At 41.5% G+C, this 16641-nt stretch overlaps 1 protein-coding gene across 3 annotated transcripts; it reads right to left on the bottom strand.

The window, feature by feature from the left end:
• Nucleotides 1-9802: 9802 nt before the first annotated feature.
• ASB12 (ankyrin repeat and SOCS box containing 12) lies at nucleotides 9803-16419 on the bottom strand. 3 transcript variants are annotated; one of them, XM_081277284.1, is made up of 5 exons: nucleotides 16257-16419; nucleotides 14922-15115; nucleotides 14670-14720; nucleotides 10500-11349; nucleotides 9803-10073 (listed from the first exon to the last, which is right to left on the bottom strand). In XM_081277284.1, the coding sequence occupies exons 4-5, from the start codon at nucleotides 11323-11325 to the stop codon at nucleotides 9940-9942; spliced, it is 960 nt and encodes a 319-aa protein (XP_081133410.1). In that variant the 5' UTR covers nucleotides 11326-11349; nucleotides 14670-14720; nucleotides 14922-15115; nucleotides 16257-16419; the 3' UTR covers nucleotides 9803-9939. The 3 variants fall into 3 exon arrangements, with proteins under 3 accessions (XP_081133410.1, XP_081133408.1, XP_081133409.1); XM_081277282.1 differs by lacking the exon at nucleotides 14670-14720 and having other exon boundaries at nucleotides 10500-11353; nucleotides 14915-15115; XM_081277283.1 differs by lacking the exons at nucleotides 14670-14720; nucleotides 14922-15115 and having other exon boundaries at nucleotides 16257-16418.
• Nucleotides 16420-16641: the final 222 nt, after the last annotated feature.

Below are 16641 nucleotides of genomic sequence, written 5' to 3'. Positions count from 1 at the left end.
CCAGGGAAACAAAGACTTAGCACAGTCTCGGCTGTGGGAACAGAAAGAGAGGAGATATGCATGGTAGTCTGGGGTGGGCTTGAAGTTCTCCTGAGCACTGTTGAGCTCCTCCTGTTACAGGAGCTAATCTGCCAAGCCTATTGCTAGCCTCCAAGCATTCTTCCACAGCAGTCAGTTTTGGAAGCAGTGCAATGTATGCAGGTTAATTCATCACTCTGAGTCTCAATTCTATCATATGTCACAGAGTTGTTGTAAGAATAGGCAGTATTCCATGTAAAATGGCACAGAGCCTGGTATATACAAAGGACTCAATGTTAGCTTCTGTTGTTGTTGTTAATATAATTACTACTATTATTATTATTATTTTCCTTCTTTTCCAATGCATGTATCTTCAAAGTTCTAGAACTCAGTGTATGACTTTGAAATCACTTTTTAATATAAGCACAAATAAGCCTGTGATACCTTATGCACAGATTACTTTTGCTTATGCAATTCCCAGAGTATAGTCTCTTGTTCATCTTTATATTCTCAACACTGAACAAAGTTTAGCAAAAACTCATCACTGAGCATATGTTTGCTAAACATACTCAAATGAGACATTTTTAGCTCTAATATCAAATTTAGGCCTCACCAACCATCAGTGAAGTGTGATGATATTGCTTACTGAGCACCTCCTCTGTGTCAGGTTCTCTGTTAAGTGCCACATTCATCACACAGAATGATAAACTGGACAAATATTCTGTCCTCAAGGGTAATCAGTCTATTAGAGGAGGAACACAACTTCCCACAATGCCTTGCAGTTTCCAACTTGGGCAAGGAATTGTTGGATGGTGTTGTCACCCATTGAACTGAGGAATATAGGAACAGGATTAGGGAAACATGATTCTGTTTGGGCCATTCTGAGTTTGGCAAGTCAGAAATCACAACTTGGGGCTGTGTACTTGCTTTTTCCTCTGCCTATGATGTTTGTCTTCTGCATATGGGCATGGTTTGCACCTCATTTCCCTCAGGTATCTATTCAAATGTTTCTAATAGTGAGATCTTCCCTAGACACTTGATACAAAAAATAGAAATCCCAATTCTCACCCCTTTCATTTCCAGTCCTTTAATTGGCCTCTTTCCTATCCATGGAATGTACCACCTTTTGGCATATAATTTTGTATCTATTTTTATTATCTTTTTTTCAGTGTCTTTTTTTCCTATCATAATAGAAGCTCTGTGAAGGCCAACAGACATTGAACAAAATATATATGTAAAATATACAGTATGTCAGATGGTGATAAGTGTGATAGAGAAAAATAGAGTCGGGGAAGGAGTAGAGGGTGCACTGCTGTGAAGAGTGTTGTTTTAAATAGGAAATTTCAGTTATCCCCCACTGAAAAGATGAGACATTCAAGCAAAGACCTAGAAGAATCAAGAAAACAAACCATGAGGACATCTGAAGGAAGGACCTTCTAGGCAGAGGGAACAGGAAGTACAAAAGCCCTGAGGTGATAATATGCTAGAATGTTAGAGAAAAACCAGACAGCCAGTATAGCTGTAACAAAGGAAGTAAGGGGGCAAAGTGGTATGAGAAGAGGCCAGAGAGGGCATGTGGGCAGATATATATGGCTTTGTGAGTCAGTTTAGATACTTCAGACTTTGCAGGATTTAGAGCTGAAGAGTCACATGATTTTAGTGAAATGTCTAGGGAGTACTAGCAAGAGAAGCATCAGGGAATCCAGGAAGTAGGCTTTAATAATGAGCTAGGCAAGAGCTGATAGTAGCTCAAATCACCGTGTAGGTAGTGAGGTGGTGAGAAGTATTTGGATTCTGGATGTATGCAGAAGATAGAAATGGCTGAACTTCATAATAGCATATTAGATGATGGCTATGAAAGAAGAGAGGAGTAAGGGAAATTAGCCCCCAAAGCCCTGAGAGGGAAGAATTGGCTAGGTGAGGCCAAAGCCAGGAGAGCTGTCTCTCTCCTGAAGCCAAGGAAGACACTGGGGTTTTATGAAAAATAGTGTTGCCAAGAATGTGTCAGATGCTACTTTGGGGTACAGCAAGATCAAAGTAGAAAATGTATCATTGGATATGGCTCTAGAAATTCACTGGTGGTGTGGCAAGGCCATTTAGATCAGAAGTGGGGATAACCATCACACTATAGTAGGGTATCAAGGGAATTGTTGGTGAGGAAAGGAAGAATATATACAGCCTCCTTGTTCCAGAAGTTTGATTGGAAAGAGGTGGTATGCATTAATCAGATTTTCAGCACTGTGACTAAAATACCTAACAAGAATTATTTAGAAAGAAATATTTATTTGGGGCTCATAGTTTCAGAGGTTCAGCCCATTGTCAGCTGGTTCTGTGCTCTAAGCCTGAGGTGAAGCAGAGCATCATGGTGGAAAGGTGTGATGGAGATAAGCTTTCAGCTCATGGCTGTAGAGAAGCAGAGAGAGAATATGATAAGCCAGGACAAAACATAATCCCCAAGGGCATGTCACCCAGTGACTTACTTCCTTCAGCCACAACCCACCTACCTACAATTACCACCCAGTAATCCATTCATATTATTTTCCAAATGGATTAGTTCACTGATTAGGTTACAGCCCTCATAATCATTTTCCCTTTGAAAATTTCTGCATTGACTGACATGGGCTTTTTGGGTGACAACTTATATTCAAACCATAACATGGTGGCTAGAAGAGTATTTGAGGTTTAGGTTTATATTTACAAGAAGGAAGGATGTGAGCTCATTTAAAAGCTGAGAAGAAAGTCAATCCAGTAGAATACATAGGAGACAGGATAGTTGATAGGTTGGAGACCATGGATAGGGGTAGGGGATGGGATCCATAGTGAATGCAGATGAGTTAGCCTTGGTTAGGAGGAGGAACCAAAACAAGAGGGAAGGATGGGTGGATTCAGTAGAGTTAGTTGTTATAGTAGTTTGAAGCTGTCATGCCTAATGCCTTCTACCTATTCTGGGATGTGGGAAGAAATGTTCCCAGCTGACAGCGAGAGTAAAACAGTAGTGGGGGTGGGGATGTTCAAGCAATCTTGTTAATATGGGATGAATTTTGAAATAGCTAATGCAGAGAATATCTACTTGATAAAGGTCCAGGTTTGTTGACACCTAAAGATATATGGCAACCTCATTCTATAATTTTGTGAGATCCTGCTTCCTAGCCATGTGACTTTGAACAAATTACTCAACCTCACTGCACCTCAGTTTCCTTATCTACAAAATGGCCATGAGTAAGGCAGGACAATTGAATTATATGAGTTAATTCATTTAAAGTGATTACTTAGCATATTTCCTGGCACATAATAAGTGATTTATAGAAAGTATTTATATTTCTTTTTAAAACCTTATTATTTTGGCTTGACAAATCACAAATGCATATATTTATGATATATAATGTAATGTTTTGATACATGTGTAACGTGGCAAGATTAAATCAAACTAATTAAGGTATTCATCATCTCGCCCATCATTTTTTATGATGAGACATTTAAAATTTACTTTGTTGTTTTGAAATATGTAGTACATTATTATTGACTGTAGTTACCTTGCTATAAAAATAGATCTTAAAGCCTATTCTTCCTGTCTAGCTGAAACATGGTTTCTTTTGATTGACAACTCCCATTCTGTCCTCTTTACCTCCTCAGTTTCTGACAACCATTATTCTACTCTTATCTATTTAGATTTCTGTGTTAGTAATTTTGATTTATTTTATGGCATTCATCATCCTGGGCTTAGGAGAGTACATTGGCTTGCTCCAAAATGAGGATGTTACTGGATAAGAGACTGAAGTGATTGAACACAGAATCAACTGATGAATGGATAAGGAAAATGTGGTACATATAGTCAATAGAATATTATTTAGCTATAAAAAAGATGAAATCCTGTCATTTTTAACCACATAGATGAATCTGGGGATCATTTTGTTAAGTGAGATAAGCCAGGCACAGAAAATCAATACCATATATTGACTTATTTGTGGAATCCTAAAGAGTTGATCTCATAGAAGTTGAGAGTAGAATGATGATCACCAGAGACAGGGAACAGTAGAGGAGAAGAAATGTCAGGGTGAGGTTTACCAATGGGTACTTGTTGGGTTTTAACACAAGTCAATGTTGACCAATGGGTACTTGTTGGGTTTTAACATGAGTCAATGTCGAGGAAGGCTTGCTGTTCCTGAATGTATATATTATCCTGGTTAAGGGTAAAGGAAACTGGTCACTTCTCTCATCTCCAATCATTAGGTGTAGATCAAAGCTAAATGACCTTGGTTGTGAAGTAAAGGAATATACGCATAAAATATCTGAAGTAATCCATCTGCACAGTAGGCATACAACTTATCCTATATTCCCTACCACTTGCCAGCATAGTGCTGCCCTCCATATTGTCCCTGCCTGCTGTCACCGAGAAATACACAAGTAATAAAATGTCCAAACCCTCTGAGTTGATTACTCCAAGTTGTTGGAATTCTTTGGAATTGGTAAACAATATTCTGGGGCTTTTACAGCGCTGGGATTAAACAGTATTAAGTTATAATTAGATAGGAGAAGTAAGTGCTGGTATTTTATTGCATATCAGGATGACTATAGATAATGATAATGTACTGTGTATTTCAAAAGGCTAGAAGAGTGGATTTTAAATGCTTTCACTAAAATATGATAAGTGAGCTGGGCGTGGTAACACATGCCAATAGTTCTAGCTACTCCAGAGGTTGAGGCAAGAGGATCACATGTTCTAGGCTGACCTGAGCAATTTAGCAAGACCCTGTCTCAAAATTTTAAAAAACGATGGGGCTGTGACGTACCTCAGTGGTAGAGCACTTGCATAGCATGCATGATGTTCAGAGTTCAATTCTCAGTACCATAAAAACAAAACAAAATAAATGAGGAGATATATTTGTTTAACCTGATTTAAACATTATGCAACAAATACATGTGTTAAAACATCACATAGTACCCCATAAATATGTGAATTTTTGTGTTTTGTGCATCAGTTAAAAATAAATTTCAAATTTAAAAATGCAATTAAAAAGAAAAGGTAGGCAAGGATAAAGCAAGGGACGGGGTAAATGGAGAGAAAGTAGGGTTCATGTGGTGTCTGAAATACAGTGCTTAGGACAGAAGTAGGTACTTAGCAAATATTTGTTGAGTGAAAGAGGAGATTCTGTGGGGTCAAACCACTGGGTTTCAGGAATGTAATTTCTGGAAGAGCAGAAAATTCTGACTACAAAAGGGGACTTGCATTTCTTGGTGGGGCCAAGTGTGCTAAAATAGGGAGTGGATGCTAGTATAAGAATTAAGGAGGTGAAGAAACTATAGGCAGGGCATTGGAGGTATCACTGGACAACATGGTACCATTCACCCAGCCACTGTTTTTCTACTGAGAAAAGGAAGCCTACTTGGAGAATGCTAAAGTAGCAGGTATCAAGCAAGCTAGTGGCCAGAAACTAATGTCTTCTATGCCTGTAGGTGGATAGAGCTCCAGGGTACTAGGATGAAGCAGATGAGTATTGACTTGATCACAGAGGTGTAGGTTTTTCTCAGGGCTAGGAGGAAAGTGAAGCTCCATTATAATTTGGAAATAACCAGCTCCATTGAATCCTATGAAGGGAAAAGGAGAGCTTTTGTTCTGCCATAAGCCTATTCTTTTACCCCAGCCCCTTTAGACTATCCCAGTGCCATCTGTATCTGTGCAAAAATGTTCTACCTACCAGAGTTTTTCTGAGAAGTAAATGAAATGATGGACACACAGATAATTTATAGGCAAATTACTCTGTCCCTAAGAGTGTAGTTAAGTGAATGTTGCCAGATTTGTCATGGGAATCAGAGAAAATGTTCTCCATATGGTCAGTAAGTCATTCCTATGATTGTACATGTCCCGTTCTAACAGCTAAAATATTTAATCCAAAATACAAGGATATTCACTACCCTCTTAAGTCTAGTCCCTAGCAAATAGCTCTTGTTCAAATACACCCAACTGGAAACAAACTGAACTTGTTACCTAAACTGCCCTGCATTTTTCTAGTTTTATGCTTTTACTCAATGAGTTCCCCTCGATTAATATGGTTTATCTTTCTTTCTGATAAATAAAGTCCTTTCAACCATCTAAAACCAAGATTAAGTACCACCTCCTCCATCAAGCTTTCAATCAATTTAGTGGGTTAAGAAGATATCTCTTATTTCTGGAGTTCCATAGGTCATTTGGGAGATATTTTCCTGAATAAAAGAAATTTCCCATTACAAGAGAGTGCAGACTGATCAATGGTATGTGCAAAGCAGAGCCAAGACTCAGGATTATGGTAATGTCAGGAGGAAAAAGGAGAGTTATCTTGGTCCACTTTTTCACTATAACAAAATGCTTTAGATGAGGTAATTTATAAGCAACAAACATGTATTGGTGATAGCTTTGGAGGCTGGGAAGCCTAAGATGAAGACAGCAGCAGATTCTGTGTTTGATAAGAGCCCATTCATCCTAGTTGGTGCCAACTATGTGTCCTCATATAGCAAAAGAGGTAAAGAGAGCTTGCTGGAGCCTCTTTTATAAGGCCATTAATCCTATGCATGAAAATTAGGCCCTCATAACTTAATTATTTCCCAAAGGTCCAACCTGTAATGCCATCATGTTATGGATTAGATTCTAACAGTTGAATTTAGGCAGATGTCAACATTCAGACCATATCAGGAAGGAAGGAGGAAGGCAGGCTGATGGAGAGAAGGAAAAATATAAAGGAAGGTAAGGAAGAGACAAAAAAAGAGAAAAGGAAGGAGGGAAGGGGTTAGGACTCACCTGAACTGGTTAAGACTTAGTCTTCCTAAAAGCTGGTAGGAGTAGCTAGGAAAATGGGGAGACTAAGCTCTCACTTGGGATCAGTGACAAATAAGGGAAAGGTTTACTCCAGGAATAGTAATATCACTTCTGCTTCCTCTTCATACTTCCTAGGAAAAAATCACCTTGGAAGATTCATCATCAAAACTTAAGATGAGGGCTAAGGTTATAGCTCAGTGGTAGAGCACTTGCCTCACACATGTGAGGCACTGGGTTCAATTTTCAGCACCACATAATAAATAAATAAAATAAAGATATGTCCATCTGCAACTAAAAAAAACGTTTTAAAAAAACTTAAGATGATTCATTTCAAACACTGGACCATTGACTAGATGGGAATGGTGAGGCATGAGAAAGGGAAAGAATTAAGGTACCTGACCTTGAGGTTGTCTCTGCCTACTAGCAGAACAGACAACTGGAAGAATAGATGGGAGTAGTGTGGGAGAGCTGAGCCACCAATAACATAGGCATTTAACTTTATCAGTTTCTCAGTTCCCTTGTGTAGAAAAGAAGCTGTTTCAACCCTTCCTCTTTGCCTAGTATTTGGTACACTCCTATAATGTTCTCAAATTCACGTCCTTTAAAATAACTAGAATATCCACATGCTTTTATGGGTCAATCATGTCATGAAGAGACTACCCTGGCTGGGCCCCATTTGAAGGGTGTATTTTCCCAAGGGCCTATAGACTGAGCTGCTGAGTTTGACCAAGGCTCAAAGGCCTTGACTATTGGGACAGGGGGCAGGGTCAGGAGTAGGATCCTGGACAAACCACCCAACAGGAACCCAGATTGAAATGTAGGATGTCTGCCAGGTGTGGTGACACATACCTGTAATCCCAGTGGCTGAGGCAGGAGAATCATGACTTCAAAGCCAGCCTCAGCAAAAGTGAGGCACTAAGCAACTCAGTGAGACCCTGTCTCTAAATAAAATACAAAATAGGGCTAGGGATGTGGCTCAGTGGTTGAGTGGCTCTGAGTTCAATCCCTGGTACCCATCCCCCCCAAAATAAATGTAGGATGCCTACTCTGAAGCTCTATGTGTTTACAGTGCTTCAACTCTCACACTCCTTGAAGACAAACTATTGTACCACTCTCCAAAGTACTTTTTAAAAAATAATTTTAGTTGTAGATGGACATAATGACTTTTTATTCTACTTATTTATTTTTATGTGGTGCTGAGGATCTAACCCAGTATTTCACATGTGCTAGGCAAGTGCTCTTACCACTGAGCAACACCCCAGCCCTTTCCAAAGTACTTAAGAATGAAATGGGTCCAGAAGCAGGGACATGTCCAATTTTCCTTCCTTACTTCCTTTCCTTCCTTACTTCCTGAAGTCTCTCAGGATGTAGTGGTATGTGAGAATGGGAGAGGTGGAAGAAGGGAGAGACAAGTTTAAGTCCCATGTCTTGTTTCCCTTTCCCCTTGTCAGGGGACTATAATATAGGGGGCTGTCAAGGAAGCTACCATGAAGACCTCTAAACATCTAAGGTGCTTCTCATATACCCCTTCATCCTGTGTCCCTTTCACTACTCATCCACATCCTCACTCATAGTTTTACAGGGGAAATACAATAAGGTTTAACAAAATAAAGGTGCTTAGATTTGGGTGAATATCTGTGTTGGTCCAGGACCTGCTTACCTCTGTCCCTGCCCTTCTTCCCAACTCCATATCATGGAAGTGGGAGTCTGAACACTGCATTTCCTAGGCTCCCAAGTCAATCAATTTTGGCTTAATTCAAGCAGTAGGAGGAATAATGAGAGGACAGGAAAAATGGAGAAGCCTGTATACTTATTCTCTGCCTTCTATGCCTCAGGTGGTGGCTCTGCTATGTCTTCTCTATGGTTTCTTCTATCAGCATACTTCTAGTTCTGCTGTGTGAATCCAGCTCCCAGCTCAGGTCACACACCTCCTCCCACTGTGCTTCCATTCTTTATTTCCCACTGCTCTGCCTTGTACCTCAAGGGGACTGACCTCTGAAGTTGTTTCCCAGGAATTAAATTAATTGATTTCCATTTTCTCCAGGGAAAGAGACATACTAGAGGGCAAGAATGAAGAAAAAGAGAGGGTATTTCTTCTTTTCCTCTGCTGTGCTCAGCCTGTTTTCTCTATGGATCTAGCTTTCATGGACATACCTGTGACACTTTCTACAAGGTGATCCTTGTCCCTGTCCTCTGGAAATACTGCTCAAGTCTAGGGGTGATATTAGCTTTCTGCTGTCACTAATCTCTGAGTTAATTTTTTATCCTGCCTATCAGCTATGTGACCTATTTATCTTCTGCTTTTAAATCTCTGATTCTCTGTCATAAATATTTGGTTGTTTGTTTTTCCAGTTGATTTTCAGTGGGGGGTACTGGGGATTGAACCCAGGGGTGCTTAAGCCCTGAGCCACAACCCAGTCCTTTTTTTTTTCTACTTTATTTAGAGACAGGGTCTCACTAAGTTGCTTAGGGCCTTGCTAAGTTGCTGAGGCCAGCTTTGAACTAGCGATCATCCTGCCTCAGCCTCCCAAGTTGCTGGGATTACAGGCATGCGCCACCATGCCTGGCTTCTCAGTTGATCCTGACTCTAAAGTGGACTAGTGGAAATGCAACTTATAATTCAAGGTGACTAAATGGGGGGCACCTTGGTCATTTGCTTGAAAGTATTAAGAGACTGGTAAATAACCCCTGAAAACTTGCCTTGTAGCATACAGAGAAGTGAAGTGAGCCACAGGACTGGGTGAGCTGATGATGTTACCCTTCCACCCACTTGGATTCTTCAGGACCTTTCATCTAGGGCAACAAAGCTCCAGACTCTGTAGAGGTCCTTGGTTGGGTAGGCACAGCCATTGGGTTAGTTTTGTCTTTGGGATTTTCAGTGGCCAAGACTCCTCTGCCTGGCAAATATCAGACCAGTACCATTCTATCCCATGGCCAGTCAGACCCCTTTCTTCAACCCTCCCCCACATACATGTCATACATAGTAGCCACCAAGACTTTTTGCTGAGGATTTAATCATGGAGGATAATATGGGAGGACAGCTCCAGTTGAGTGGGTTGTTGTGCCCTATAGCTACCTGGGTCCTTAGGTGGTTTTTGGAGGCATCATGGGTTCCTGGAAACATTGCAAGATCATGTTTGGTGTTTGAGGTAGCTAATCAACACGGGGGGAATATCCAGCTGGTCGATGGCTTGTGGCTGGCAGGTCTGGCGCAGGGCTCTGCGGATAACTAAACGGGCCTGGGATAGGAGTGACCGTGGAGTGGCTACAGCAAGGAGAAACAGGACATGAGAAGCAACTCTCAGTGTAATTCTCCTGGGCAAGCTACATCTCCCTTCCCTGGCTGTTCGAGCTTTAACATCTTCTCCCTTATAAGAAATGTCCCCTTTCCCACCCCCCAATATATGGTATCAGTGGAAATGCACTGAGGCCTAGAGGCCCTGCTCAGGGTCAGAAAAAAGCCATTGCAGAGCCATCACCAGAAATGTAGCATGAGGTTCCCCCCACCATTTCATCTTAGTGACCCTTTCCATAACATTGAATCAGTAACCTCTTCTCCACTGGGCCCTAGGAAAAGGAGGAAAATGGAGTTTTTTTCCAGTTCATCCCAGAGGACTGGTTTGAAGAGTGATTTGGGGCCCTGGGACCTACAAGCTAGGAGGCCTATGGGGATGGCCTGCTCACTACTCACCTCGGGCCTGTATCAGCAATGTAACACCTTTATCATCATGAGAGATCTGGTCCGGAGGGAGAGATGGAAGGTAGACATTAGCACCAAAATCAATTAACAGCTGGATATACTCTGGTGCACAATTATGGTGAAAGCAGATATCAAGGAGGGTGCGGGGTCGTGGAACACGAGCTAGTAGGCCCTTGTCAGTGCAGTTGTAATCAGGATCTGCCCCATAGAGCAAAAGCAGGCGGAAACAGTCCAGGTGTCCATAGACTGCAGCCAAATAGAGAGGGCCAGAACATGAAGCTATATTTGATGCCCACACTGGTAGCTTAGCCTTGACATTGGGCTCTGCACCATGGCCTAAGAGCTCTTGCAGGATGGCAATAGCACCATCACGGGCAGCTGTGAGCACAGGAGAACAATTGTTGTAGATGCTACCTCCAGGACATGCACCAGCTTCTAAAAGCACACGCACACAGTCCAGATGGCCATGACTGACAGCAGTGAAAAGTGGTGTCTGTGCCTTGACGTCCAAACTGTCAACATCAGCGCCATGTGCCAGGAGGACCTGCACACAGCTCAAGTGTCCATAAGAAGCAGCTAAGCGCAAGGGTGTCCCAGGAACACCCCAGCCACTCCTGCTGTTGATGAAACGTTTGTAACGCTCCTGGCGTAGAAGCTGATCCAAGGTATGGGAGTCGTTGTCATACACTGCTTGATTGAGAGCCTGTTTTTCCCCGGTGTTTGTGTCCTCCTCCTCTTTTTCGGGCTGCAGGAGGGAGAAGATCTTGGTGATATCCATGAGGTTCATTTTGGCTGATTGTAACAGGACTACTTTCATTATGAGGAGGAAGACATGCCAGATCTGTGGGTAAAAAAGCGGGGAGAAACTGAGGGTACTTATGAAAAACTGGGAATGCCAATCTCCACTCTAACCTCTTGCTCCCTGTCTTTGATGGTCAGGGTCTCCTGTTTCTCACTCCTACTGCTATTGTCTTATTTTAGGCCCCAGGAATAGTTTTCAAAACAGGTCAGGGCATTTCAGAGCTTGGTTCCTTTGCATATAATTTTTCTGACTGCCCCTCAAACTCCTACTTCTGGGAAGCCTTTCCTGACCTCTTCCTACTCAGGGATTCCAAAAGATGACAACTAGACTCCACCTGTGAATTTGTATACCACACTTTCACTCACTTGTGCTCTATTAATGTATAAGCTCCAGGGCGAGGTCCCTGTGTCCATCTTTTATTCCTCCACTCCCAGTAGGGTCTATGTAATGGCTGAGAATTTGGTAGATGCATCTTCCTCAGATCAGAATATGTGGATTAATGAAGTTAGTTATCTGCAGAGCCCTGCACCAGACCTGGCAGTTGCTAGGCCAATACAGCAGTGCTTTGTTGTGTCATTCCTGAGCATTCTAACATCAGTCTCATGAAGCAGACCCTCAGCTCTGCCTTTTGACCTTTTAGACAAAGTTCACTTTCTTCACAACAACTCATATCTGACCAAATCTCCCTCTCCCAAGATTTCTGTAACTTCCTCTCAGACTCAGGTCCCATGCTTCCCAAGTAGAGATGCCCAGAAAATGAAGGTCGAATGATATTTACTGATTAAATGAAGGGGTGGCATTACAATAAACACACTTCAAGTAAAATAAAGGAAAGAAATGGCAGTTGAAGTTTCCAGATCAAGTTCTCTCTGATACATCTAGTTTATTTCCCAGAACCACTGCAATCAAGGAGTCCCTTTGATTGCCAACACTTCCTCAGAACACTGCATCTCCATCTTTCTGACTAAAGCCTTTACCTATTCTTTCTGCCAAATCCAGTCTGGAGCCTTGACACAACCCTCAACTCTTCTCCCCTTATAGTCCTCAGGCCCCCAAGTTCACTCATGACCCGATGATGGACTCATTTTAACCCCTGATTTACCAGTCCTATTCCTAATTCTCCAAATTCATGTTTACTCACCTCAGTTTGTAATGCCATCAGGGTGAGCTGGTAGATTTTTCAGAGCTCAAATCTCCCTACTCTCCCATACCCTGCAGCCGGGGTCTCAGGGCCTCACATCTCCTTTTATTCACTGTCCACTCCACCCCTCTTTGTTAACTGGGGACCTCAAGTACCCACCTCATAGAAAGAAAATTGTGAGGTGGGTGGGTGGGGTCACTCTCAACTTTAGGCCCCTCCCCACCTGGCTGTATCAACTCCATATATAGTCTGATTAGTCATTCTCTGGGTACAATGGGAATAAGACTGTGTTCAGGTGGAATTAGGCTTGTAGCTTAGTATCCTTGGTTCCTAATGTGTAAACTTTGGCAAGTCTCTTCGCTTCTTTGTGTATCATTTTCCTTATCTATAGGATAGTAACAATAGTACATAATTCCTGGAGCTTTTAGAATAAAGAGAACTGCCCATATATTAGATCTTCAAAAGTGACCTTCTTTTCTCTGCACCTTCAATCTCCTTTCTCTGACTTCTCCCACTCATCTATCTTAGGAAACAAACCTCCAAAATTTCTATAGATCTTTGACTTCTGTAGCTACCTTTCTCTACATTTCTCCCTTCTTTACAGATAAGTAGTATCCAGTTATTTACTGACTACTTTCCTACTCCCTATTCCCTTCTCTATTCTCTGCAGTCTGGCTCTACCTACATTGATCACATATGGAGAAAGCTATCTAAAAGGCCATCTGTATGGCTAAATTCAATGCATGTTTCTCAGATCTTTCTGACATTTTCTGGGACTTCTGTTCTACTGACCACTTCTTCCCACCAACTCAACCCACATTTTTCTGGCTAGCACCCTCTCATTCTGCCTTCCATCACCTGATTTCCAGTCCCCAGAGCTTTAGCGCTTATCTTTACAATGATGATTTAAACCCATCACTCCAAGCCACTCCCCACACCCACCCTGAAACTCTTCATCTCCAGGAATGAATCCACAGAATTTCTACAGGCACTTCAAGTTCAGAAGTATACCACCACCACCACCACCACCACCACCACCACCAAACTTAATCCACATGTCAGTTCCTCACCATGTACCCAATCAACAAAATATATAACCCCAAAACCCATCCAAGTCTTCTTACCTCTTTGCCCCACTCACATTTAATCCCATTCAGTCTTTTGGATTTTACCTCCTATAGACCTCTATCCATCCATCCCATATCCATCTTCAGTGGGAGGCTTTATCTAGGCCCCTACCATCTTTTGTCACAATAGTTGCTGTAGTCTTCTAGGTAGTTTCCATTTTTCTCAACATTGTGGCTAACACAATAATTTAAAAATGCAAATCTGGCCTGTACCAATCCTCTGTTTTAAATCCCTTAATGATGCCCACTCTTTTAGGGCATAGCCCAAAAGACTTGGCCACACTCATAGATCTTGGCCAAACTCTTCAGCCTCACTTCTTACTACTCTTCTATTTATAATCTGGAATCCAGTGATAAGGGAAGAAAAAGATGGTTCTCCATATACAATGTGCTTCTTTCTGCCACATGCATTTTCTTCTGCTGAGTTACTTCCTACTGAGTGTGTTCTTATAGCACTGTATCAGTCATTATATTGTATTGTAATTGCTGTATAGGTCTGTTTTGTTCCCAGGGTACATGGGGAACCATATGGGATAGTGGAAGCCTCTGCTTTCCTGCTTCTATCACAGCTCTACCACTTAGTAACTGTGTGATCTAGGGCAGATCATTTACTCTAGATGTTCCCATTTCTTCATCTCTTAAGGGAGGATAACAGTACCTTTTTGAAGTGTTGTTAGAATTGAATGAGTTAATACAAAATAATTGCTTAGAATAGTATCTGAACATAGTTTTCAATCACTGTTTTTACTATGATGATGATTTTTACTTAGGTCTTCAGTTTCTATGGCTATTTCTCTATACTTAATGTTCTTCCTCAGAGTTGTAATAGACCTTGTAGGCAATTTAATTTTATTTCTTCAATTGAGAGATGGAAAAATCAAGGTTCAGAGGGGAGCAGGGACATTCACAAGGTCACACAGCTGTTACTGTTGTCTCATTTAAAAAAAATCCAGAACACACCTATAATCTTGTGCTGTTCAAAGCTATTTTATGGGGTGGGATAGGTAACATTATCCCTGTTTTCTGGGTGGTTAGAAACTATGGCTGGAGAAGGAAAGAGATTTCCTAGGTAACTTATATTAAGGCAATACCAGAGCCAGAAATATAATTCAGGTCTTCCTGCTTCCCAACCTGTTCTTTATTTTTTTTCTTTTTTTTATTGGTTGTTCACAACTTTACAAAGCTCTTGACATATCATACTTCATACATTAGATTGAAGTGGGTTATGAACCCCCAATTTTACCCCAAATGTAGATTGCAGAATCACGTCGGTTACACATCCATAATTTTACATACTGCCCTTTTAGTAATTGTTGTATTCTGCTACCTTTCCTGTTCTTTATATTGCAATATGAAATGCAAATAAGACTCCTCCTCCTTCTTCAAGCAAAGTTGCATTGCAGTTCCCAGTATCCTCAGATTTTGAGTGTCATGTTGAATTCCAGAGACTTTGGTACTGGAAGTTTCCTTTATGAATTGTTTCTTCTGATAACCACTTGGGAATCCCTTTTTATTATTTTATTTTAGGGATTTGGGTCTGGGGAGATGAAAAGAGCAGGGTTCAGTGGAAGAAATGATGATGCATTCACCTAGAATGTAACATGAGTCTACAGCAGAGCCCATATAATGAGGGAAATCAAGCTAGCTGCCTTTATAATGGCACTTGCATAACTATCTGCATTAGATGTAGACAGCTAATATTGCCTGACTTCACCCTGTTCTGGTTTATTAATCAAAGAGTTATAATGTGCCTACTGTATACAAGGAGTCCCTTGCTAAACCCAAAAGTGCAGGAGTTTTGAACCTTTTTTGTTAAATTGGCCCAGGTGAAGTCTGTCGACTCCTTTAACTATGTTTTTTGTGAATAAAAATAAAATATATAGGGTTAAAGGAAATCAAAAGCATTAAAATGCTGCCATAAAGTATTTTAAAAACTGCATGACATAGTAATTGATGTTATTTATTAACACATTAAATAATAAGATCTAATAATTTCTAAGCAGCAATGTGCATAAATGACATTTCAAGATCTCTGCCACACGGTAATATGATATAAAATGTCTGTGATTTCTTCTGGTGACCAAGTTACAGGAACCGGTAATACTACAGCCATTTACTGCCTGTATTTGTCCTTGAAAGAAATGGTAAATTTCAGTTGGAGGTTACTGTGTTAGGAGGCAAAAGGTGATTGTTTGCCCTTTCAAGTCTCTGAACCCTTTGTATTTTATCTAAGGCCCTCTCAGGATCTGTGAATCAATGTAAAACTCTTACAGGAGAGAGTTTTATTTCTATAGGACCTAGCACACTTCTCCAAGCATTAGTAGACTATTTTTAAGTTTTACCTTCCTCCACCCACCCTGATAAGCTCTGTCCTTATGCCTTTAAGCTCACTAAATTGCACAGACACACATACATACAGACTTTCAAACACCATACAAGGACAAAAACCTTCACCCTCTCTGTAGTATGTAACAGCAAATGCCCATATGAAAGTAGGTCCATGTAGACACAAGAGCCTGAGCAGACACACCTTCTTGGGACAGACAAGGCAGAAAGCTGTCATGGTATTCTTCCTCCCTTATGAAGGCTTTTGCCTACAGACCTCCTAAGCACTCCCAGGTCCCAGACTCTAGAAGTGGCAGGCTCACAGACATGGGTCTTAGGTTGTGGGTACTCACAAGACTTCAGCCTGAGGCCACACTGAACTGTGTTGCTTCCTCTGTGCCTCTTCGATATACTTGGGCCCTGGTGGACCCTGCATGGGGAGCCCCTACTGCCCTGGGCTAGAGCAGAAGGGGCCCTCTGTTTCCACTGTTAACACCCTGGCAGAAAGGTTAGTAGTTGGTCCCAAGGCTGACTTGCTTCAAGGGGCTAATTTTAGGTTACCCTCCACCCCGCCTCCTGAGGACGTGTTATCTTACCAGTGCCTTTCTGGGAGTGATCCCAGCTAGAGGGGGTGGCCAGCCACAGGGAAATCCTGGAAGAACTGACAGATAGACAGGTGCTTGGGAAGGTTGGGGCTTCTGTTCACAACATGTCCTCACATACTCTCCTGCACCACTC

This window comes from Spermophilus citellus (assembly GCF_964194105.1).
Source record: "Spermophilus citellus genome assembly, chromosome: X".
Lineage (NCBI taxonomy): Eukaryota > Metazoa > Chordata > Mammalia > Rodentia > Sciuridae > Spermophilus > Spermophilus citellus.
The sequence above is the reverse complement of the archived record's forward strand: the minus strand, read 5'-3'. Positions and strand labels throughout refer to the sequence as shown.